This window comes from Centruroides vittatus, unplaced genomic scaffold, assembly GCF_030686945.1.
Source record: "Centruroides vittatus isolate TY-2023 unplaced genomic scaffold, ASM3068694v2 contig_1035, whole genome shotgun sequence".
NCBI lineage: Eukaryota > Metazoa > Arthropoda > Arachnida > Scorpiones > Buthidae > Centruroides > Centruroides vittatus.
The window spans coordinates 2408182-2435470 of NW_027120673.1; the positions used below are offsets into that span (position 1 = coordinate 2408182).

Here is a 27289-nt window from a genome sequence, read left to right on the forward strand (position 1 = left end):
TCCCGGATCTGGATTTTCCGGCTAGAACTATATCACATTTCATAAATTTTGGTAAATATTTTTAAAAATTATCTTTATTATAACCATGAGTAATAATTATTTTATTTAGTTATAAGATTAAACTACTAACGTATCATATATAAGTTATACATGCTAGCTACATACTAGCAGAAAGTAAGAACAAACGATAAAATGAAAACCATATTATTTTATTTCGAGAAGATCGGCAATATTTACAGTTTTAATAAAATACAAAAATACAGAAGATACAAAATGTCTTCTGATATTCGTCTGCACAATCACTAGCGACATATACAGTATTCGCCGTCTACAGAGACGATCTTTTTATGGAGGATACACCTCTGCAGTAATGTTGTTGGTTATCGTTGATGATTGTGAAGACGGATATCAGAAGATATTTTATATCTTCTACGGTATATTTTTATATTTTATTAAAAATATAAATGCCGTCGGCCTTTTCGAAATGAACTATTTGTTCCTTTTTTTAGTAAAGGGAATGTCATCGGAGGACGTTTTACCAATTTGCATTATTGCAGAGACGTGGTGTCCATAAAAATGTTGTTTCTGTAAACGAAGATTATATGTCGCTACTGATTATGAAGACAGATATCAGAAGTCATTTTGTGTCTTCTATATTTATGTACTGTATTTCATTAAAAATACATTTTAGCCTACCATTGTCATGTTTCTCGCGATATTCGGATTTTACGGAATGGCACAATTTCGTTGATCGAGTAGACAGGAATTGATATTTCTCGACAGAAAATAGTGGCTTCTGCCTGCAAGAGAAGATATTCCAAGACATCCAAATTTTTTCTTGTAATGTTAACTGTAATGAACCATTCACAGCCAAATATGAAATGGTAATCGACCAATCAATTAAATTTCGCGAAAAGTGGATCAAATATTTAAATTCGGCACCCTCGTAAACCCATTAAGACATATTTTGTTCTCACTGGTAACTTTGTATTAAGTAACTTTTATTCGAATGCCACCATCCATTAACTTCAATCATGGATTGAAGTTAATTCAACGATAGAAGTCGTTGACTTCCTCCTGGATGATATCTGAAATGTTCATTTGCATTTGCTCAAACTGTGTCTAAATGTTTAAAGAACAAGCTAACGCACTTTCGTTTTTATATATTGTAAATACATTATATGTGTATACGTGGTACGATCCAAAAGTTCGGGGAATGCACTAATCTACGACAACAAAAGCATGTATTTGAAGTTACAGCATATGAAATGGATTCTACCAAACCACCTCTACGTGTTCAGGTTAATTTCACCCATGTCATGTGATTAAACCGCGAGCGCTGCTGTTTTTTCCGGAGATAGTTAACTTTGTTCTGCGACGTAATAAAAGTGGAGTTTCAAGAACAACCTCCAACATTTCGATTTCGCCATGGTAGAATCACCGTACACCTTTCTTAGCAATTTTAAAGTCTCCGTGGGTGTTTTACCTAAACGCTGACAAAATTTAATGTTAGAGGTTGTTCTTGAAACTCCACTTTGATTACGTCGCAGGACAAAGGTAAACTATCTCCGGAATAAAACAGCAGCGCTCGCGGTTTAATCACATGGCATGGGTGAAATTAACCTGAACACGTAGAGGTGGTTTGGTAGAATCCATTTCATACGCTGTAACTTCAAATACATGCTTTTGTTGTCGTAGATTACTGCAGTCCCAGAACTTTTGGATCGTACCACGTATATGCATTCATTTTTTAAGAAAAAATTCTGTTTAATTTTTCTTTATATTATTATTTATTATTTTACTAAGGGTTTGTCTAAAAATTTACATTGAAAACTGTGCTCATCCGAACTGGTTTTGCCCGAGAAACTCGAATTCTAATAACATTTTTGAAAAACATTAATGGACAAAACGTTATCGTAACAAAGACGCGGTTATACAAGTTGTTACATATTATTTTGTTCAAAATGATCGAAATAGAATCTATCTTCGGAATCGCAGATAAGTTATAGTTCTGATGGAGAAATAATTTTGAATTAATTGATATAGATAGTCCATAAAAAGAAACGAAAATCAAGAATAACATGATCACTTTTATTCAAGAATTACTTTGAGCTTTTCTTTTTTAAAGCCACATTTGTCTGGCTTTACAAAATCCTCCATTTTTTCTACAAAATGCACATACGGTAGTCTTTTCTTAAAGGTTTTTCGAGTGCTCGCGATCGTAACTCGCGTTAATTTTAGTCACGATTTTAGATTTGTGCTCGACCGCACGAATCGTTCGTCCACAGAAATGAGTTTTAAATAGAATCGAAGTAAAATTAATATAAAATTGCTGACAATAAACTTTTGTAACATTTTAAAATTAATTTACAAATTATTTTTTTATTATTTGAAAATAACGCAAAACGTTATATTTTTCCACTAGATGGCAGTAACAAGTGATGGTCGTGTGTAGTATCGTTTCAAATGTTTGCATTGGTACGGAGAATGATATCAGGTGGGTAAACAGATTTATCGTGAAATATTAACCTTTGTACTAAGATTGGCGTAAACCAATATACTTAATGGAACCGCCTTGTTTACGTCATCTGTCTGAAATCATTTCGTTATAACTGAGTGAAGGGCGCATTGACACGTGGGACTTCTTGGCACCGACCTTTTTTTCGGTTGCATTGTATATAAAGTCGTCGGTTGCGCGATAAAGTAGATAGCTTCTTCGTTTGTTATAGACAACGTCTCTCTCTTCCGTTTATCTACCCGTTGAATAACCGAGAACAATGACTGGGGTGATCTGTGGCTATGGTCAGACTATCGGTTTGAATGGACATCGCTTAGGAAATATCCAGAAGCTGAGCTTTCGTCGCCACTTTCAGACACGAAATGGTAGGAAAATCATTTATTTAATCCAATGCTTACATTTCGCTAAAACTTTTTTATATTGTAGTAATTTAATAAATGGAAATATGAATGGATCAAATTAATATTCTTCGATATAGCTTAATTCTTAAATAAAATTAGGATCCAATAGGAAGTCCTCCAGAAATCTTCCTCAAAAGTGAGTCCTACACACTGGCAAAAGTTATTTTTCAAAATTTTTCTATAGTTGTACTATGCTAAATGAGGAATTTGGCTTTATGTTGATTAGTGTAACAGAGTTGTCTGCTCTTATGATCTTTTATCATTCCATTTCTAATTTAAAAAAAAAAATACAAAAATACTTTATAACATGTAAATATGTTATTCATAAAGCGTGGTATCAAACATCCATTATTTGTATCTACTTGTATTACTGTAAACATCTTAAACAAAACAATAAGTTATTTTTATTTATGTAAATTTCAATCATAGAGCAGAATTACTTTATTTCATGACTTTTCTCATGTTTTTGTACTTTTGTACTTTGTACTTTATTTCATTTTTGCCTAGCAAAAATTTAAATATACCAACTTATTCAATGTGTTAGAAATTCTGGTAGTTTCAGGTGATTAACTGAACTAATATTTCTTGAGAAAAGACGACTTTCCTTGAACACAAAAGTATGACATAGATATTATGTTAATGTTTAATAATAATACAGTAGAGCGTCGATAAGTGGAACCAATTGGGGACTGGGGTCCTTCCAGTTAATGACTTGTTCCAGTTTCCGACTTTGTACGAAAAAATACATTAACCTGTCCGATGTTCAAATTTTTCTCCGTTGCGTATCGCTTCCTGTTGAATTTTTCTCCGTTGCGTGTCGCTTCGCGTTGAATTTTCGTCGATTTTAAGCCTAACGAAAATTTTTATAATAATCATCGAGGCTATCGTATCGTTAAAAATTATTTCTGCATTTTGTACAAACAAAATAAATATATTAAAGAATATAAAAAAAACATGAAAATCATACTTTTAGAAGTAAATTTAGTATCAAAAACATTCGATTCAGCACGACACAGTCCGACTGAAAATCGTTCCACTTTACGGCCATTCCACTTATCGACGCTCTACTGTAATAATATAATGGGAAAATATTTTAACTTGCACATCTGTTGAAGGAAATATGTAAATGATTAAACAGGATATACAATTATCAGTGTATCAGGTAAATGTTGATATCGAAACTTTGGATTTGTTATACAATATTCAATAATATAATTTTAGAAATGATTTCTTGCAGTTTTCAATCAATTAATTTTTTCTTCTTTGAAATTTATACACCACAAAAGGTATTTAAAATCAATCTCTTTATTTGTAGTAACTTTTAAAAAATTAATATAATTGTATAAAATTTAGAACTAATTGCAACAGTTGTGAATTATATATATTATTTAAGTTTTAAGTCATATGATTTATAATTTTTAAAATTTAGAACATCTGAAGACCAATTTTAAGTAATAAATTAAAATGAATTGAATTTTGTATTGTATGAGTCTTAAAGGAAAGAAGCTACTTGATTGAAAGTTATAAGCTTTACAGAATGATCAAAAATAATGTTATTTTATAAATTATTTATTATCTGTTTCATCCAATAGAAAACAGTTTGAAAAGCTTTCTTTTAAGAAACTTTAATTTTTTCTGGTTCAAAGTAAAGAAAGTAATAAAATGTCATAAAATTCTGATAAATATTAAATAAGTCTTTAAAATAGATAGAGAATAAAAATATTGTTTTTCTTGTAAAAACTGCATATTTTGTTTATAAGAATCAATCTGTCTATTGATAAAAAAAATCTCAAGATAATTTTTTGTAATGCTTTGAGTACAGTTAATTGCACAAATAAATAACCCTAACAGCTGGATGCAAAGTAACAACACACCAACCACTGCCATAAATTGTGGGGCTATAATTATAAATCATTTATTCCAAATTATAGCTGGACAATTTATGGCAGTGGTTGGTGTGTTGTTAATTGCACAAATCTGGACAGTTTTTAAGAGTGAAAAATGTGTCTAAATATAGTTAAACTTGAGTAATTTTGAAAGAGTATAATCTACATATTGACATGTAAATTGGTTATATTACATTAGAAGACTTATAAAATGGTTATATTTAAAATTCCATTTTTGAGAGTTAAAAATAGAAGAAATCCAGGACTGTCAGACTAACCAGGATTTATGTTGCCCTATTTATACTGATTTTTGAACTATTTAACTACCATTTAAAATACAAAGGATAAATCAATAATATAGTAAAGATTTTGTAAACCTTACCAGTAATAAAGTGAGAAGTGATCATCAATTAATGGACAGAAGTGAAATTTTTCCTTAAATATAATCATCAGAATCTTTGGCCATTTTTCTCTCTCAAGATACTCTCCCTTGAACCTTGTACATTCTTATTGGCATTATACCCATGTATTAAGTCTTCAAAGCCATTTCTCAACAGTATGCAAAGTGTTGTCTTATTGCTCTGCAAGCTTTCTCATTAGATATAAAAATGTTTCCCTTTCAAAACTGTCTTTGGATGTAATAAGATAAAAAAGTTGCAAGGTGTCAAGTCCAGAGAGTATAGTTGACATGATAGAATCTTGGCACCTATGGTAGTGATCACTGGCTGCACATTATTAGCCATGATGACAACAGTTTGCATTCTATCAAAAAAATGGCTTCCAAGAAGCTTTTAACTATTTAAGCTCTGAAATTTCTTCTCTCTGTGTGCCTGGAGACACAATTGTTTTTACCCCTTGGCCTATTAGGGGAATTTGTATAGCAAAACCAGTCAAACAACTTTTCCTTCAGCCAATTTTGTCTTGAATGGATTAAGCCAATTTTTGGTGATTTCCTGTTTAAAGAGTTAATGCATGGGTACAATACTGACAAAAATGTATGAGGTTATTTTGAAAAAAGAGTGTCTGGAAGATTCCAAGATGACATCTAAAGAAAGTTTTTGCTTCTGTCCACAAATTAAATAATCACTCTTCATAATGTTTCTTATTATCAACATAATATAGATTTTTGAAAATAAATCAGAAATTCAGAATTTAAATTTGTTTTATATTTTTCAGATTCTTTTTTATTTATCATCAGCTAACATAAGAAAATACAAATACAGTAGAATCTCCTGTTGTTCTAGTTTCTTGTTCCACATTGAATTTGAAACAGTAGAATCTGATTATTGTATCATATTATTATTGGTTGTCTAATATTATCAGAATTAGCACTTCCCAAAACATGAATTAAAATTTAAGTTTTATATCTAGATAAATAGACATTTTTAAGTTTCATTTTTGATTACCAGCTTCAATATGTGATTGATAACATGAAATTGTTAAGTTTCAACCATTGTTTTAATCATTATTTGCTATAGTTCAATATAACAATTAAAAGTTGCTGGCCTTCTGTCCAGCATGTAACAGCAATTTTTAACATTGTTTTAATTGTTCTAACATGAATAAACCAGAATTTCTATTTATTGTAGTCTTAATTATTTACACCACTAAATGTTATCAGTCAGTTATTGTTTCAAAATAGGCCAGTTCCAAAGTGATCCCAATAAGTGGATTCTATTGTACTTTTGTAAATGTTCTGTTTTGTATATGTTAGTCAAAACCCGTTTTTAGTTAGAATACGTTTTAACTAGTTGAAACGCATTCTAACTAAAAACGGGTTTTAACTGTAACATATATACTGAGAATGATTCTTAATAAAAGTTTTGGTATATTATGTAATATATGGGTCATCATCAGGAAATATATTAAGAACTAAAACATATTGCTTTACTTAAAGAATGAAATAAATTATTATTCAAATTTTTCATTAAATAAACACAAGGTGTTGACTATTATGGCTTTAATTTTTGTCAAAAACTATTAATTTGAATTTTGTGAAATTAAATTTTTCATTTTAATACAGTTAAAACCTAAGTCTTAATAGATTTTGAAAAATATTTTAATACTTAACTTACTTAGATACATTTTTTTTATAGTATACAATCTTTTTTATGGATTTCTAACACATTGAGCAATATTTACTGTATTAAAATAAAAAAAATTTCTTTACATAAAGATAACAATTGGGTATCCATTCGATAAAAGTGACATTATAGATTATTTGTTTTTCATGAACTATAGAGGGTGCTGCATTTTCACAAAATGGCTACTTTATCTGGGTCGCTTGTAACTAGTAATGTAAAATTAATCATACATTACTGTCTGATATAATAATATATAGTGCTTGTAGCTGTTTATCGAGAAATTTTATAGGAGAACAATTATTGTTAGCGGGACATGCCATTATGTGGTATCAAAACAAATGCGTCAGATTGTTTTATACATATTTGTCCCCTTTGTGTTAAAAAACGTCAGCTTTGACATTGTCCTATCAGGGCTGGATTTACAAGTAAAAAGCTATGTAAGTTGTTGCTTAGGGTCTTGAGTTTCAAGGGGCCTCAAACATTTGTACAAAAAAGAAAATTGAAGTCAAATTTTGTAATAAACATTTTTTTACAAACCAACAAAATATGCTTTACTTTTTATTTTGTGTAGTATTTCATTAATTTTTTTTCTAAGAATTAATGTAAGATCTTTAAAAAAAATTGATAAAACCAATTTAAAAAAAGATTTTTAATGGAACAGGTATAAAAATTTAATTAAATTCAGTTATAAAACAGAAGACTAGTGAAACCTCACATTTTTTTCTTCTAATATCCATATTAAATCAGAGACATAGTCTGCTTTAATTCTTTTCGTGATTGACTTCTAAAATTGTGAAGGGTTGGTAAGTGGCCTTACAGAGTTCAGCTTAGGGCTTTGAAATGCTTAAATCCAACCCTGTGTCCCACACAAAATTACTGGCATTTTAAACTTTAAGAAAATATGTTTTAAAATTGACAGCACAACTTGTTCATGTAAAGCTGGACAATCTTAACAGCTCCCAATTCTTAACAGTCTAATCCACTCTCAGAATTCAGAGAAGCTCATAAATGTAACCTACCGATTTCTGAATAATCATCTGTTTTTCATGTGGGAATAGACAAAAACTTATATTAGGTTCCTGTAAGGCTTTGAAATTGCAATTTGGATTGCAACAAAAAGCTTTGCTTTTTCTATTGCTATTCATATTTATTGCTGATAATACATAAGAATGAATCAAATGACCCAGATAGAACAGTTTTGTTTTTAAACACTAGAGGGTGAGCATCCGGTGAAAAATGCGAATAATAGATAAGGGTTTTCAGTTGATTCTGACATGACAATAACAATGGCCATAAAATATAATAATTATTATTTATTTTTACTAGATAAATTTTAAAACTTAAAGGAAATATGAAGAATTTTTCTCCAAAAAGTCCCTAAAAATGAAATTGACTATATATAAATTTTGTGTTAATTTAGACTTGTTAATTCTTTTTACAAATAAGATGGAATGAATTTACATTAATCATTTTTTTAAGTTTATTTACAAATTTAGATTTCTGATACTATTGTGATTAAAAACTATTAAACATTATCTTAATTTCTATAACATTATCTAATTTTTATTATTTTTTGCATAGGAAACATTTCATATTACAGATTTGAGAAATCAAATGTGCAAAATAAAATGTTTACTACTAATATTAATAAAACAGACTACAGTAGAGAGTCGAAAATCGGAATCAAGTGGGGACTGGGGTTGTTCCGATTACCCATTATGTACGAAAAAATACATTAACCTGTCCGATGTTCAAATTTTTCTCCGTTGCGTGTCGCTTTGCGTTGAATTTTCATCGATTTTAAGCCTAACGAAAATTTTTATAATAATAATCGAGGCTATTGTATCGTTAAAAATTATTTCTTTATTTTGTACAAACAAAATAAATATATTGAAGAATATAAAAACATGAAACTAGATTTACTTCTAAAGTATAATTATCAAAAACGTTCGATTCAGCATGACACAGTCTGACTGAAAATCGTTCCAATTAACGACTCTCTACTGTATTTACAAAAGCATAATCAAATAGCAAATATAATATACATACAAACACAGATGATTAAACACCCAAGTACCATACTACAAATGTACTCTACAGGTAGTATTAGAGAACAATATTCACAAATTATACTATGACATATTCACAGATAAAACAATTCATCACAATAAACCTAGCATCACTTTCAAACACAAATGCAATAAGATTGGTTATATACAGTAATAGACATTTCTATTCCAAATACATGTAACATGAAAGATGCAGACACCAAAAAATGAAAAAATCTATTTGAAGGTAAATGATAAAAGTTAACAGGACAAAAAAATCATTTTGTATCTTTAAAGTTTGTTTTAAAGTATCTTTTATGAATCATTAACTCAAACTCAGCCTTCTTACTAAATATACTAGATACATCCAATACACCTTATTGCTGAGAACATATATTTATTACGTCCAACTAACGTTTTCGGCCCACTTTATGGGCCATCCTCAGGTTACAATTGTTCGACTCTAATACAATATCGAACACGTTCAAAACTAAACTAAATTAGAACATACATTTTAAAATTTAAACAAATAGAACAAGTATAACACCCAATAATAAATAAGAAAATCCAAATAAAACACAAATGTAAATGCAAATAAAATACGGTGACTGGCCGTAAACATTAAGGAAAAATTCCTTATCCTTTAACGCATATATCTATTGAGCCTCTGTAGAAGCATTATTATGGAAAAAGGTCCTAATTATGTTCCAAACAGCAATAAAAACTGGAGAGGTGTGGTAGCCGAAATAGAAAGAGGAATTGTAGGTATGTGTGAAGTTGATAAAGACTATTACAGATGGAAGACGGTATTCAAAACTGAAAAATGCTGTAGAAGGCAGGGTAAAGAGTTGTGCATTAACCAAGCTAAAAAATGGTTGAATGCTAATGATATAGTGGTCACTAGGGCTGATAAGAGTAAGCATTTAGTCTTAATGAAGAAACAAAGGTACAATGAAGCCCTAGATGAATATATAAGGAAAACGGAGTGTGAAGAGGTGGACCGAACTGTTGTTGAAAGAATTGACAGAAAATTAAGAAGATTAGAAAAATCGCCCATAGCATCGTTGTTCCCTTTCCTAAAAGGGGCCCACATCACCTGCCCAGGCGTACCGAGGTTGTTTGGGTTCGCAAAGATACATAAAAGCGGTAAGGAGGTCAGACCGGTAGTAGAGAAATGTAAAGGACCAACCTACATTCTGGAAAAACGTATGCATAGGCATTTAGCACCACTAATTGAAGACTACCAATTCGTCACAAAGGACGCTTTTAGTTTAGTTAATAACCTGCATGATATATCGTTAATGGACAAAGAAATTGGGACTGTTATGGATTTCGAGAGTATGTTTCCATCAATAAATCTTACCTCATGTTTTGAAGAGTTAATGAACCTGTTATGTGACTTGCACCCAAAAGCATACGAACACAAAAAAGATTTAGAGACAATGGTTGATCTGATATGCTTTCAGTCATTTTTCAGTTTCCAAGGTAAAGTTTACAAGCAGTTAAGAGGGGTCCCTATGGGCAGCCCGATGTCTGGCCTGCTCTGTGAGTTGGTGGTGAGAAAAATGGAACGCATGACGATTTTCAACTATAATGAATACATAATCATGTACAAAAGATATGTAGACGACGTTCTAATTATTTGGAATAATGACGCAATGATTCAACGATTCTTAGACCAAATGAACTCTAACCAGCATGGCTTAAAACTTAACCTTGAGCAAATTAGTAGCAAGCAACTGCACTTCTTGGATGTTGGCATTGAATTTAAGAATGGAACTTTGTACACAAAGGTGTACATCAAACCCACGCATGATCCGATGTATATTCCGGCAAATTCTAATGACCCAACCGTTTATAAATTATCCGCATTTAGAGCCCTAATCAGAAGAGCGTTTTTGTATTGCTCGAATGTAATGGACACAATGGATGAGCTGGGTAGAATAAAAATGGTGGCAAAGGAGTTAGGGTTTGGAACAAGGTCTATAGAGCGTTTAATAACAGCATACGTAAAGCCTAAGAACAACTCTAAGAAGAAACCTGAAGCTGGGGGTAACTTCACAAAGTTTACCTATAATAAATGTCTCTTCCCTATTATGAAGCAAATATCGAGACACAAAAACGCCAGTATATTATGCAAAAGGGCCCCCACAGTATATAGATTGATTAGAAATGACAAAGAAAGAATTGGCGATAGAGAGCAGGCAGGAGTTTATGTGATTCCATACAAAAATGAGCAATTGGGAATTGATAAGGACTACGTAGGGGTCACCAATAGAAACCTTAGAGTGAGGATTAAAGAGCACCAGTATGATGTCGCAAAAAACAAGTGTTCAACAGCGTTATCCAGGATGGCGCAAGCCGATGGTTCTGTTGTGCAATGGGAGGATGCCAAAATTCTTGCAAAAATACACTCGCCAACGTTGTCATCCATAACGGAGAAATGCGAAATTTACAGAGCGGGTTTGTCTGGCAGATGTTTAAATTATAAAGATGCGACGGGGTTACCGTCATCATGGAAGTACATGGTAAAAAGTAACACACATAATAATGCTTCTACAGAGGCTCAATAGATATATGCGTTAAAGGATAAGGAATTTTTCCTTAATGTTTACGGCCAGTCACCGTATTTTATTTGCATTTACATTTGTGTTTTATTTGGATTTTCTTATTTATTATTGGGTGTTATACTTGTTCTATTTGTTTAAATTTTAAAATGTATGTTCTAATTTAGTTTAGTTTTGAACGTGTTTGATATTGTATTAGAGTCGAACAATTGTAACCTGAGGATGGCCCATAAAGTGGGCCGAAAACGTTAGTTGGACGTAATAAATATATGTTCTCAGCAATAAGGTGTATTGGATGTATCTAGTGTATCTTTTATGATTTATTCTTATATTTTATCTGAGGTGAACCTGTAAGTGTAGTATATTTTCTTACAGGTTAGTCTCAGATAATGCACAACCTAAGCTAATTGGGGATTTACTGTGTAATAATTCACTATATATCAAATTTTTTTTCTGCAAAGAAACATTAGGAAAAATCCCTAAATATTTCCTTAACCATTAACCAAAACAATATTTTTAAAAATATTTTCTAGTTTATTCTAAAATTTTATTATATAAAATAATAGCAAAAATTTGTAAAATGTATTTAACATTTTAATTAAAATCTTTATTATCCAAAGTCTATCATATTTTAATGATTATTTAAATTTGTTATTTGTAAATATCTATTTTTTTATTGGAATCCTTTCCTGAATTAAGTACAGAAGTAAAGTACAGAAGAAATCAAATAAAAATAAATTATACTCTGTTTATTTTCAGGAAGATTGATCAAAATTAGTTTTCAATTTTTCTCTCTCTTATTCTAACAAAGTTTATTGAAGCTAAATATTGAATTGTATAGATCTATAGCAGGCATGGGCAAATGCGGCTCTTTTTGAGTTACATGCAGCTCTTGCTGAAAGTGTTAATTTCTGTTTTTTTATTATTATTTTTATAATTTTGTGAAAATATGTTTATTAAAAAAAATTCAATATTTGTTTTATATTATATTTATATTATATAATAAAATCGCGCTCCTTACCATACTAACCACCACGACAGTACAGAACTGCGGCTCCCATGCATTTTGCAAAACCTACATTTCGTCTCCCACTGAACTCTTGCTTGTCTACCCCTGATCTATAGATATGCTCTGGTTATACATCTCAAAATATTCTTTCATTCAGTGAGATAAAAATGTAAATTCAATATTAGAAATTTTAATAATTCATTGATATCTCACTGTAATTATTGATATATTTAATAGAGATTTAAATTTCTTCTGTAAATGATCAAACTTTTCAAAATTACATTTCTAGTTTTGAATAAAGTTATGCAGTGAAGTGAATACGTAATCATTTTGTTAGTATCAGGGATCATTTCAAGACAATTTTAATTTATTTTTAAAAAGTTTAGCATTAAAAAGTCAGCTTAAAAAGTTAATCAATTATTTAAATTTGCTAACTATTTATTTCTTGTATTTTTAAACTGTTTGAAATTATTAGTCTGGGTTTTGAAGAAAACCATTGATGATATATTAAATTTGATTTGATATCCAGGTTTAGCTTGATTAAATGTATTTCATGGTAAGATTTTAGACTTTTTAAATTTAAGTGATATTCTACACAATATATAAATTTTGCTTTTAAATAAACTTAATTTTTATACAACTTTTTAAACAATTTTAGAATTATAGTTTACTTTTTTTTATCAAGAGAGAAAGCTTTGTATATTCTAAACTCTAACATTAAAACATTAAAAGGACATGTTAAACAATTTTAAAGTGTATAACTTGAAGACTTAATAATAATAATATTATTATTATTAATTTATTAATAATTCGTCTACTACCAACTTCAACAGCTAGCATAATGCAAGCATTTTTAAATATTGTATTGTGAACAAATATGATTAATTTAAAGCACTGGTTAAGACCAATAATTTAATTTAACGATTTCATATTATCAGCTACATATGTAGGCTGATATTGCAAAAAGAAACAATAAAAATGTCTATGGAATGACAATGATAACCAGTTTCTGGTTATAATAAGCAAAGTTTTCATAATGTATTATATGGTTGGGACTTGCTAATTTTGATAACTTAAACCAACTGATGATGATAACTATAATTAAAATTAAGTGTAGTCTATTGTATTTAATTTAATAAAAACGAATTTGTAAAATGTAACATTAAACATAACTAATTTAATTGCATAGATATAATTAAGTAGGTTTTTCTGATTGATTTTTAAATTGTGCAATTAATAAAAATTTTGAGAAAGGCATTTTTCTTAACTTAATACGTCGTTAGAAGTCTCACTTTGTGTTGTAAAATAAATTTCATTTTGATACGACAATTTTATCATATCTTGTAAAATGTTGGTTTAACAATTTTTATTTACTTTTTAACAACTTGATTTAGTTCATCGTTAATGGATTTAATATTAGTTACACAGAACTTTAGCTCTATCTTGATGACTCACGCTCTTTTCTCTTTAGCAGTACTTTTTAGAAACTTTCTACAGTACAATAAAGTTTCGTCATAGTTTCTTATCTATAATTGCCCCTTTATCGATAATTGCGAAAGTAGTCGAAAATACTCCGGTATGATTCACTCTTAATGCATTCAATAAAAAATTATATATTCAACATTTTAGTAAAAATATATTAAGAATATTCCGCATAAAAGTAAGTTCAATCGATTTCATTATACATAAGTTAGAACTTTTTACTACTAAATTCGATAAGGTAATTTATCATCGTAAAACGTACTTCATCCATTTCTAAGTTTGATATTCAATGTTAAAAGTTTCGAACATTCCTGTCATATTTTGTTTAACGTACGAAAGGAAAATTACCGTTGGTACGATAATCAATATCTATTTTTCTGCTGAAGTGACAGTTCAAGGTAAAGTGGATTGTATAGATTAGCATCAATCACCTTGAGATTTTTCCGATTTTTTCCTTTATTAATATGATCACATTCTAGGAATATCATTGTTAATTTTTTTACTTGCCAATTTATTGATAGCCCGGTTTTAGCTTTGTTTTTTATTCTCAACATTGCAGACAGAATAGTCATAGCTTAGACTGATTTCTTGCCTGTCTTTACCTTGACCCATATTCTGACTGTTTTAAATCCTAAATTCGTGTATGCAAATGAATACAGAAAAAAAAATTATGTAACTGAAATGATTTTAAAATTATTCGTGCGTTACAAATGCGTATTCTTTTATTTTTCACTTATTAAAATCATTATTTGCTTTCGGAGAATGATATTTATATACTATCGCGGATTTTCTATTTATAATAATTGTTTACTATGGCTTCTGCAAAATCGTAAAAGTATTTTTGAAATTATTTTTAACATATGCAACATATGCAGGAGATTTAGTGATGATGACGTCACTTTTTTCATTACTTTGGCACTTGTATGTGTTTGATTAGTTGCCAACTGTGTAGAAAATTTTTAACGAGAACAATGATTTCTTAAGTTCGTTGATTTCTTATTAGTTTTATTTTTTAGTTCAATTTCTATTTATAATAATCAAGTTTTTGACGTGTAAAAATTAACACACAATGACAAAATTCAGAATATTAATCATATTCATAATTACAACATTATGTAAATTATCTACTTTTTAATATAGAATTTATATATACACTGTAGGTGTAGTTTATATATACAGGATATAATTACAGGATAACGTAACCTACCTATTATAATAGTAATAGATTATCCTGTAATTTTTATATCAAATGTAATGTACAGGGATTCCATCCTGTGATTGAAATTACTTTCATGTTTTGATTTCTTAATTTAGAAATAGCTAAGAATTAAAACTCCACACCTTTTTACTATAAAAAAAAAGTACCAATATGGTACATCCTTTTTATTTTATTATAATCATCTATCGAAGCGGATTTCTGATTCGCTAACCGAGCAATATAATTGAAATGGATGTGCCTCCTCCTCTATCCGTGCAACCTGTTCTGTAGTTGCAGGTGGCTTTAAAAAAAAGTGTAAATTTTCATTTCATAGCTAAGAGTTGCATTATAAGGTAAGTGGACTATACACTCTCTCGAATAAGACCGATCTGCTGTTACATTGTCAATTGTTTGATATTTTAGTATATATTATTTTAAGATATATCGAAAAACATGCTAAATTTATCTCCCTTTTTTTTATCATGAAGTACTTTACTTAAGAGAATTACGTACATAGCTTTATCAACATCCTGTTTGATTAAGAATAGGCTACATTCATTTCAATAATAATTTTTTAAATAATATAAATTATGACGCGTTGAATATTGTATATATTCCAGTCACGCTTAGAGGCGAATAACCTAATTCATAGCAATTTTATCTACTTAAAAGTACTTGACAATATTTTTATTTTATTGAATTGCCTCCTATCTTTGCAATATCAAATGCGTTATCGAAATATACGCTTTAAAATGTTGTTTACTAAAAATAAGTTTTCTTGTTTACTTTAGCAGAGTTTGATCTAATCTTGGATGCGTTTTAATCTTAGTATACGTCGGGTCAGAAGGGAAAGTAATAGAATCTTTTGACTATTCAGTTTAGGTGCATCGAACTTGATGTATGTACGAGATTGACTTGCAAATTTCTTTATATAGAATGTTCCATTCTCATTTTGACTACTACTATTCTAAAGAATAGATTTAATTTGATTACAGTTACTGTTATTTTAGCGTAGGCAACTCTGGCTTGGAACAGAACAGTTCGTGTTATTCAAATATCTTGTTTGAAACAAGGGCCGTCGAGAGCTTAGGTTAGAACGGGCCCCTTTTCCGAAATAAATAAATAAAATACGGCACATAGAATATTTTTTTTATTAATAAAAACAGTTTTTAAATTTTTTGTTAGTAAAAATAACATTAATTTATAAGTATAGAAACCACTGCGGGCCCGGGGAAAATCCCCAGCTCCTCTGTCCTCGCGACGACGTCCTTGTCGAAACGTGCTGTACTTTGAACTTTTTTAAAATTATTTATAAATCGTATCGAGTTTATATAATGCTGTAGTAAATTACATCTAAATTGAATTAAAATAGATAAAGTTGTCATCTCGACTCACCTCCACTATTCAAAGTCCTTAACATTTATTAAAAATAATGTTATCAGTGATAAAGGTCGTGCCTGACGCACGTGATTATCTTATAAACGACCGTTGCAACTGACACATTAATATAAATTCACCCTTCTGTATATCATTTTAATCCTTTTTATACATATTTACAAAAATTGTAAGCTGCTTTTTATGGTAGCGATGATATTTTGCAAAGAAGTGCAAATTGAAATAGTCACATCGGCGTATACGTTAGTGGTTTGACAGCTTGCCTACCCATCGTGCAGTGCGTCAGTCCTTCGTCGAGCAAACTCCAGTGACCTGTATGTATTGATGGTAAATCGTATAAGAGAGGATGCGATTGGCCATTATTTTAACGATGTCATTCGGTCGACTAATAGTGTTTGGCGTAACTGAGACAACTTCCTTCCGAGTTAGGGTTGGTCGATGCCTTCTTTTTGTGTAGAAACCGAAGATGAAATAGTCCAATTGGGTACTTGCGATATAAATAGTCCTTCTCGATTAATAGGTAAACGAATACGATTTCGATTAAAAGACATCAAAATCAATAATTTTATTTATTATAATAGAATATTTAAACATGCTTTTTAATTGTCCGTGCCTTAAACTGTTCAATTGGCAAGTAGCTTCTGTAATAAAAATATGAGCTTTAGTGTCAAACAATACTATTTGGCGTTTTCTTCATAGGTCTGGTCTGTTGTTCTGTAACACTTGCAACATTGTCATTCAGATGTTTAATATTAAGTTAGTAGATGTGATTTCCTTTCTATTGTTTGGTATTGAAATATATTACTCAAAACATGTCACTTAGAAAAGAAATCTGATCCCAAATCTATGATAAACACTTAACTACAGTAGTGGAGAAAGGATAACGACATTTCTGCCTTAATGTTTAATATTAATTTTGTTCTCTTTTGTATTAAATGTTACTTCATAGGGCGTAATGCCCATTTTTATTTTGAATTTCAGAGTGGAGTTTCGGGTTTAATATTGAGTTTATAAAACTTATATTAGCAAAACACAAATCGTAAAAATGTATAATTATTGGTGTTCTTTTTATACTAGCAAAAACAGTTTGGTCATACAAATATAAGATTGATATTAATGTAACTTTCCAATAATTTAAATTTTATTGTGTAACATAATTACAATGCAAGATTTTTTTTATTCTTGAGAAACTGGAAAGTTTAGACTTCATATTGTTTTGTTACAACTAAGATGATGGCCTTAAATTGTTTGTTTTAAAACATCAATGAAAAATTCAGAAAATAAGAAAATGCAGAAATTCTCCAAAAAGAAAAAAAAAATTAAAGCAAAAATAGTTAGACCAAAAATTTGTGTGTAAATGTGTTAAGATTCATAAAATCTCTAAGAATAAAATGTCATGAAATTAAAATAAACAGTTTTAAAATATTTTATTAGAAATGCATCACTGTTGTTAAATAGTGTAATTTAGATTGATGTAGACTAAGAATTAATTTAATCCATTACTTTAATCCTTTAAAATTTTTGTTTTTTATTTGTAAATAATTATTCAAATTTTTCTATTCATAATAGGAAAAGTTGATTTATATTTGTTTTCAATACAAAATTCATTTATTAATTAATGTTTGTATATTCCAAGATATTTAATTAGACACTATTAGTTTGTGATTACAATTTTGTTTTGTCTAACTGAACAAATAATTGCTTTTACTTATTGATATTTGCAATATTATTATTTTTAGTGTAGCATTTGTTAATCCAAACAGTTTTCTAATTCAAGTAATCTCCTTAATTTTTTAATTTCTGATAAGTCAAATCTTGGTATATTTAGTAAATTATATAAAAATTTTACTGTTTTTGTTTATAAAATAGAGAATATGTAAATAATATAAAAAATATTATATTAAAGTACTATATTTTTATAAAACAATACACAGTTGGTAGATAAAACAAAAAGAATATTATTTTAAATATATATATTTAATTTTAATTGTTTTAATTTTCAGGCAGCCTATCTTGGTTATCACAGATGTCTTGTCCAAGACCAGTTGTAATATGTGGTCCATCAGGTAGTGGTAAATCCACTCTGTTAAAATATCTAATGGACGAATACGGTGATTGCATTGGTTTTAGTATATCACGTAAGTATTATTATAATTTAATAATTAATTCTTAGATTATTTTTAAATAGATATTAACAAAGATCATACATTATTTGACAAAATAAATTAAGCAATTTTCATATATATTAACCATCTGATTTTCAATAATATGTGGTTAGAAATAGCATCATAAGGTTTTTTAAAGTGTTTAATTTTCAGTTCTTAATTAAGTTTTTATTTATTCTGTAAGTAGTATCAGTTATGAATAGAAAAAAACATCAAATTATTGTTGAATCAGTTTTATAATTTAATAAAATTACCAAATAATGAAAGATGTATAATATTTGCTGTCATAGCTTTTTGAAATAACAATATCATTATGCAAGGAATTGTTTAATAAAACATGAAATTATGATCTACCTTAACTACTAATTATAATGTAATCTAGATGATGTGCATAATTACAAATTAATCATTTTTGTATTTAAATATAAATTATATTTAAAGTGGGATAATTAGTTAATTATTATGCCTTTGTGTCCTCTATCGTAATTTAAAATTTATTTTGTATACTAGTACTTTTTTATCAAATGTTAATTGATAAAAAAAAGTACTAGTATACAAAATAAATTTTAAATGGGATAATTAGTTTTTTAAAACAATTTATATTTTAATACTTGTTTAGTAGTAAAAGGAATAGAAACATTCAGTTTTGTTTCTATTCATCTAATAACATTTTTCTAAGATTTTCTGCTTTTTATAAAAATGCTGTAAGATAAATATGAATAAATTAAAATATGATTTATACATGTACAGTACATATAAATTTAAATATTGAATTTATAATTAAACCAATTTAATTATTAAGTGTAGTACCTGATATAGTTGGCTGGAACTAACTTATATTGAATTAATAAATTGTGTAAAATTGAAACTATTTGAAATATTCAATATTTCAACAGTTTCAATTTTTTTTTAATCGTAAATTGATTTTAATCTAAACATTTATGTTTTGAATAGAATTTAGCATTGGATTCAACTTTTTTAGCAAGCTTCATTTTCATAAGTGATTTTCTTTTAATCTTTTTCATTCATATCTTCTAAATTTTTTTCCCCTTTGTACAAAAACATTGTTTATATATTTCTATCTCTTGGTATATATACATTGACATGAATTCTAAAAGAGGGATCTTTTTATTTATTATCTATTTTGCCTGAATAAAAAGTTGTTTGGTTATATTTATAGCTTACATAACATAAATTTGTTTAGATATAATATTTTCTGATTATACTTTAGTTGTCATAATTAAAGAATGTGAATTATTAAAGTAGGAGTGTAATAAAATACTATTTTTATATAAATTTCAATTAAAATATTACAGTAGAGCATTGATTATCCGAAACAATTTGGAACTGGGATTGTTTGGATAACTGATTTTTCAGATAACTGATCATTTATGAAAAAATATATTAAACACAACTGTACTGTGTGTATTTTGTATCACATGTCTTACAAATACATACCTTACATAAAGTAGTACATTAAAGTAGGCCTACAGTTTAGGTTGGCAGGGAGGGGAGGATTAGTGCTGAGGCAGTGCCACAGCACTAATGGAAATTTGAATTTGCCAATTGGAACACTTTCAGTTAACCGATGTTTTGGTTGATTGGTATTCAGATAATCGATGCTCTACTGTATATAGAAAGTGTATTTAAATGTTAATTATATATATTTTTTAATTAGATACAACCAGAAAACCAAGACCTGGTGAAAGTAATGGAAGAGGTAAATTTTTTTAATATATTATATAATTTTAAAATTAAATATTGTATTTATATATTTATAGCAATTAAAATGTTTCAGAATATCATTTTGTTGATCGTGATGAAATGGAAAGATCTATTAGTAATGGTGACTTTATTGAATATACAGAATTTTCAGGAAATTTATATGGCACAAGGTAAAAATTAAAATTAATGAAAAAAAAATTATTTTTCTAATATGTAGCTAGGAAGGAACAAATGAGATGGTTAATTTAGATTATTTCTAATAATTATGCAAGTAAAACTGTCATACGATTTTCTTAGTGATAGAAAAAATAATACAATATTTATTATGAAAAAGCTGTTATAATTTTTCAAAATAATCATTCAAAGATTTTTACTTTAATTTTCAATTTGTTAAAATATTTTGACAAAATGCACTTTAAAACATTTTTGAAAACTTTTATATAGAAAAAGGGAAATAAATATTACATTTAATTTAGAATTAAAAATCAATAATTAATAAAATACTAAAATATATTATTTTGAAATTTTACTAAAAAATTTTTTACAGTAAGAAATCTGTAAGAGATATTCAGAATAAAGGAAAAATATGCATATTGGATATTGAAATTGATGGTGTAAGAAATATCAAGAAAACTGATCTAAAACCATATTACATATTTATAAAACCTCCAAGCTTGGAAATTTTGGTAAAAATAGTTGTTATTTTTATATAAAGAAAATTAATAGATAAAATATTGATTTAACTAATGTAATTATTTACATGATTATTTTTCTTTTAATAGGAAGGACGATTAAGAGGTAGAGGTACTGAAACAGAAGAAAATATTCAAAGACGTTTGGCAAGAGCAAGAGAAGAATTGTCATTTGGTATTTCATTTTTTATTATTTTAATACCTATATATTTAAAATACATTAATAAATAAAATTTATAAATGATAAAAAAAATTGCAGGTGAACAGCCAGGCAACTTTGATCTTGTATTAGTTAATGATAATGCAGAAGAAGCATATAAAAATCTTAAGAAGTTTCTTTTGCGAGTAAGTTCATTTCATTATCATTTCTTTTTTAAAAAATAAATTTTTAGGATATTTAATATAATGAAATAATCACATTTAATTTTATAGAATGCTTTAGATTATAACGGACTAATTTTAATCATTTAACATTTTATAAATAAAATAAATTTTTCATTCACAAAATTACTAGCCATTAATGTGTGTTCAAAACAATTTACCTTCATTTTTAAGTATTTGAATTTGCATATGTATTCTGAATTGTTAATGTTTTAAAGATAAAGCTTTATTGTTTGAAAATATTATATTCAATAAAATAACATTTTTTAGCCCTTTTTATTTTTTAAATTACATGAACATTAAGATATGAAATGATTTGTACTTAACTAAATTGAAACATTAAATTGCAATGTTAAGATATTATATAGAATTTACAAAACTATTTTCCATAATCTAAGTTTTGATATTTAGTTAATTGAGTCATTTAAATGTGGAAAGATGACTTTTACTGCTTTTTAGCTTGTTGTCATGTCTTTAAAGCATTGTTTTGTTTGTTATAAACTTAGTCTTTTTGCTATTGTAATAGTTTTTCTGCTGTAGAGATCAGCAACTTTGAAAATAAGTCTGTGAAGAAATGATATTTTAGTAGATTGTATAGTTACTTAACACATTATAATTAACTGGTATTACACTAAAATGATTTATCTTCATTAAACTAATGAAATAGGCTAATTCATATTAATATATTGAACTGTCATTAACTGCAGTAATTTATTAACAGTGCTTGAAAAGATAAAAATATGAGAGAACTTATTTTACAAGCTGTTGATGTAAAATTCTATGTATTCTTATACATAATTCATTTATTTTTCTATTAATTTAAATGTTGTTTGAAATCAAAAGGTTGCTGACTTCTATTTTGGCATTCTAATATCATATAACGTAATATTGATTTAAAGAATGAATGTTTAAAATTACTTTGTTTTATATATGAATGTTTTTAATTAAAAATGGCTGATGGTAATTTACATAGTTATAATGATGAATAATACAAAAAAAATGCCATTGACATTTTTTTTTTGTATTATTCATTATAACTTTTCTACATAAATGTTTCTTATTAAATAAGCAAACAATTTTCAAAATCATTTTATAAGTAAAACTATGAAAAATATTTTCTTGGAATAGATTAAAATGATTGTATTCCAATTGAATAACTGACTTATTTTTGTTTTTGCTACATATATCACTTTAATCTATTCAAAAAAATATTTCATATCTACTCCCCAACATTGAGTTGGAGGGAAAACATTTTAGAAATTAAGGATATGCCCTTCATTCTAAACATTTAGAAAAAATTATATTAAGATGTATAAATTTGCAGTTTTGATGGAATTCAAATTATGCAGTGTAGACTTAAAAAATGTTATTTGTGAATTTAATGATAAATTAAAACTTAGCACAAAAATCCATAAAGCACAATTACAGAATTATTTCATATTGAAAAAATTAGTTTATACACAAAGCAATTATTAGAAAAAATATTTTGAAACATTGGAATAAGGATTAAGTTTAAAATAGTTTAATTAATCTCAGAAAAAAGTGGGTAATTTCTCTGAATATGTAACTGAGCAAACTATTAATAATAAGACTATTACTGACTGATTTTTATAGTTTAAAATATAGATGAAGATTGTATATTTATTGACATATATTATTAAGTTCTCAAAATCAGATTACCTGTCCACTATCAAAGTAATAAATGATAAAAAATGAATATTTATTTATTTATTTTATGAATTTAAGGTAATAAAAATACACACACACACACACACGTTAACAATAATCAATGTAATCTTGATTACTTTCTATTAACATAGAGAGATTTTAAATTTAAAAATTTGTTTTTAATGTACATCACATTTAAAAAAAAATTTGTTTTATGGTTATTTCATATTTAAATTTAATAAAATATTTGAAGAATAAAAAATATTTACAAAAATATCCTTTGATATTTTCTCTGGATTGCATTCTATATATTAATTTGAAAGTTTTATTAAAAATATATTTAATTAGATCTTTATATGAATCTTTGAATCCAATTAGATTTATATCGAGAAAAATGATCAAATAACTTCAGATATCTGCTAGATAACTTTTATATATCTTAGTTTTACTTAAGGAAATTGAAACTTTGCACTTTACATTAAAGTCTTTATGTTCTATTATGTATATTTTATCTGGTTAATGGACTCTGAAAAATAATTTTTTTTGTCATTTGTATCTTATTAAACTTAAAATATAACCTTAATTTAGAGTAAAAATAAAAAAAAGTTATATATTTTATTTTGAAATCTTTTGCATTTTGTCTGTTATATACTGTAAAATAATGAAATATCTAATGAATGAATTTATCTAATAGTTTGTCAATAAAATTAAATTTCTTAGAAATTAGATTCAAGAAATATAAATAATCAAATAAAATTGTTTCTAAATTTTGACCAAATTGGTATAATTTTAGAGCATAAATTCAGGTTTTGAGGATAATTTTTGTATTTATATTGGTGTTAGATAGATGTTACTTCTGAATTTTTTTTATTTTTATTACTCTTCAAAGTTGTTAATTTGCTTTATTAATAAAGTATTTCATATTCAGTATTTTTTGTATTGTTGGTTTACTTGAATTTTAATGTTTTTACTTTCTTTTCCTCTTTTATTGAAAAAATATATAAGATAAATGTCTCTTATATAAAAAATGTTTCTGAATATGGCAATAATAATATTTTATTCGATTTTTATACTTGAAATTCAAATAATAAAACAATTTCTAATTTGTATTTATGTTAATCTAATTGGTCGTTATTTCATTTATATCATATCATAAAAAGAAACATATTAAACAGTTTATAAGTATTTTTAATTAATATTAAATATGTTAATTGAACATAATAATTATAACCATTTTGAAGACTTTTTTCCAATTTACTCGTATATAGCTTTTTATTAAATTTTTATAATAGATTATTTTAATCAAAAGAAATTTAATAAAATTAAAATTACATATAATTTTAAATATTTGGGAATTTAGTCAAAATATTTAATTTACTCCCTTTTTGTTGCCTTAGGAAATTGAAGAAGTGAAGAACAGATCAGGCACAAAAGGTGAAAAATGAAATGCCATTAAACATTAACATCAAGATCAATACAATGAATTTTAACCTATTAGATCTGAATTTTTGTAAATTTGATGCATTTTACATGATGCATTACTTCTAATCTAAGAAAAACTGCACTGTGATATATAGGACCCACCAAAACTGCATTATATTTATTTTTTAACTGTCATCTTTTATTAACTTCTGAACTATTTATTTATTTAAGTTTATTAATTAGAAAAGAATATTAACATTTATTTATTTATATATATATTAGCTATTTTAAATATGCATGATTTTCACGTTGTATGAATGTCTATTATATTTATATATTATTTATAGAGAATGAATGGTATATTTTAGTATTACTTTTTCCCCCCTCACTCTTCTATGTTTTCCTTATTTTGTTTTATAAATTGTTATATTCTCATTTGTGGAATCTCATTTTATTATAATTGTAACAATATAAAAAGATATATTTGTGAAACTGGAATTTTAATAAATAGTTTAACAACTGTTAGAGAAAAGAGTATTTATTCAATACTTTAGAATTTTCCAAATATAATTAAAAATCTAAAATCATGTTAAATGTTTCAACTTTTAACTTTATAATGTATAAGTCTTCTTTTTGTACTAATCCTACTAAAAGAAACTTGTAAAATTCAAAGCATGTTATGTAAAATACAATTATTTTTAAAAATTAAAATTTAATTAGATTCGTTTTATTTAATTTACTTACACATTATTATCCTAATGTAGTTTATAGTTTTGAATACAAGATCAGTAAATTTCTGTATCAGGTTCAATCAGAACTTAACATGATATTAAATTATATAATTAAAATTAATTTTCATTTTAGTATATAGTATATCTTGCTTAGATTGTTCATTACAAATTATTTCATGTTTGATCTTTAAAAACTATGTTAACATTAAAAAAATATATATTGTTAATATGATATTTGTTTAAAATATGATACTGATTAAAGGAAAATTTTCCAATACTGAACCTGATACAAGTTTGCAAGATCTCCAAAAAATAATTATAAATTTAAGTCTTGCTAAATAACCTGAATTGCGCAGGCTCTCCTACGGCGTGGGTGAACCGGAAGGAGAAGCCCTCGGATGCTCAGAGATTACGTAATGGCATTACATGTCGTGGGGCGCTACATGCAGGTTCTCCTCGTGCGTAGTCTCTACCTTTCCTCTGGGGTATTGCTATTCAGCATCAACATCAAGTGGAGTGAGTTTTGGGATGTGGTACAGTTGTTATTTTGCAATTATACTTCTTGAAAAGATCTGTTCAAGATTTCCATTTTGTAGATGTTTATGAAATTGTTTAATGTGTGTTTTTGAACTTTTTTTTGTACAAATTAGTTAAATGAAGCATCTAAAATTTTTAGTATTTCTCTACAATAGTATTTTTTTTTTTTAATGATGTAGTATTAATAATAATTTTTCTAATTGGGTAAACTTTGAACAAACTGTGTGCACTTCGTGCTGAATTTTGTGAAGCATTTTCATTTTTGTATAAAATTCATGTCAAATTGTGCACTATTATTTATCTTCATTTTAACATTATCATAATGCTATCATTTTCTTTTGTCTTTCAATATGTGTCAATATATTAAAAGAATTTAAGGATTTTTTTTATTACTGCTATGAAATCTCATCTTATATTAATTACTGATTTTCTTAAATATGTTTAAGATGGATATTTATATATTTTTTTTTTATATGATTAAATTAAGCACTTTGAGAATTTAAGTTTTGGATTGATTTTCTGTTGTAAAACTGTTTTCTTTTTCATTAAAAAAAAAAAACAGAATTTAATGATTTTAATTAATTCATTTGATTGCACTTAAATGTGTCTGTAAAGAATTTTAGATAATTTTTTTTGTCAATATTAACATAACATATTTCTAAATAAGTATTTTGAATACATTGTTAATACTTTTTAATTTAAACTATCTGCATAGAAAAATTCAAATTCTAACATTATATTTATTTCCCACCAATATTGTGTGTCCTTTTTATATGTATACATTATACATTTGTAAATATGAATGTAAACAGGAATTTAAATCTGTAAAATGTAGATTTATAGAATTTCAAATATGTTTATTAATTTGATTTAATGTAATCGATGATTATTGAAATGCTGCTACAAATTTTTTGTATATAAATTATTAACATTGAAAAAAATTAATTTTATTTTGTGTATATTGACAAGAAGAAAAAATTCTTTAATGTGCTTTCAATAAATGATTTAAAAGCAACCTTTTTTTTTTTATTATTTAAAATGCATTTTGAAAAATTCCAATGGATTTATTTAAGGTGTTTAATTAATAAAATGTGTTAAAAGTATTTTAAAGATGAAGAGAATGTGAGATTTTTAATTCTTTTAAAAAAAAATTCTCATCATTGCTACAATCAAGTTGTGCATTTGCCAGAATTAAATTTAGATTTAAATCGCAGATTTGACCATTAAGTTGCGACGTTTCAACCTTCATTTCGCGACAAAGATGAATTAAATTGAGATATTTCATTTTTACACGAATTTATGTTAAAAACAATACTTTATATTTAGTTCTAAAGAAAACGAACGAGAACCGGATAATTAAAAATCAATTAACACGCATTT

General features: G+C 26.9%; 1 protein-coding gene across 1 annotated transcript; it reads left to right on the top strand.

The window, feature by feature from the left end:
- The first annotated feature begins 2505 nt into the window (after positions 1-2505).
- LOC136969369 (guanylate kinase) lies at positions 2506-26924 on the top strand. Its single transcript, XM_067263509.1, has 9 exons — positions 2506-2883; positions 18592-18726; positions 20432-20473; positions 20552-20648; positions 21026-21164; positions 21261-21345; positions 21430-21515; positions 24617-24653; positions 25729-26924. Exons 1-9 carry the CDS (start codon positions 2778-2780, stop codon positions 25836-25838), a joined length of 837 nt encoding a protein of 278 aa, XP_067119610.1. The 5' UTR covers positions 2506-2777; the 3' UTR covers positions 25839-26924.
- The last annotated feature ends 365 nt before the right edge of the window (positions 26925-27289 follow it).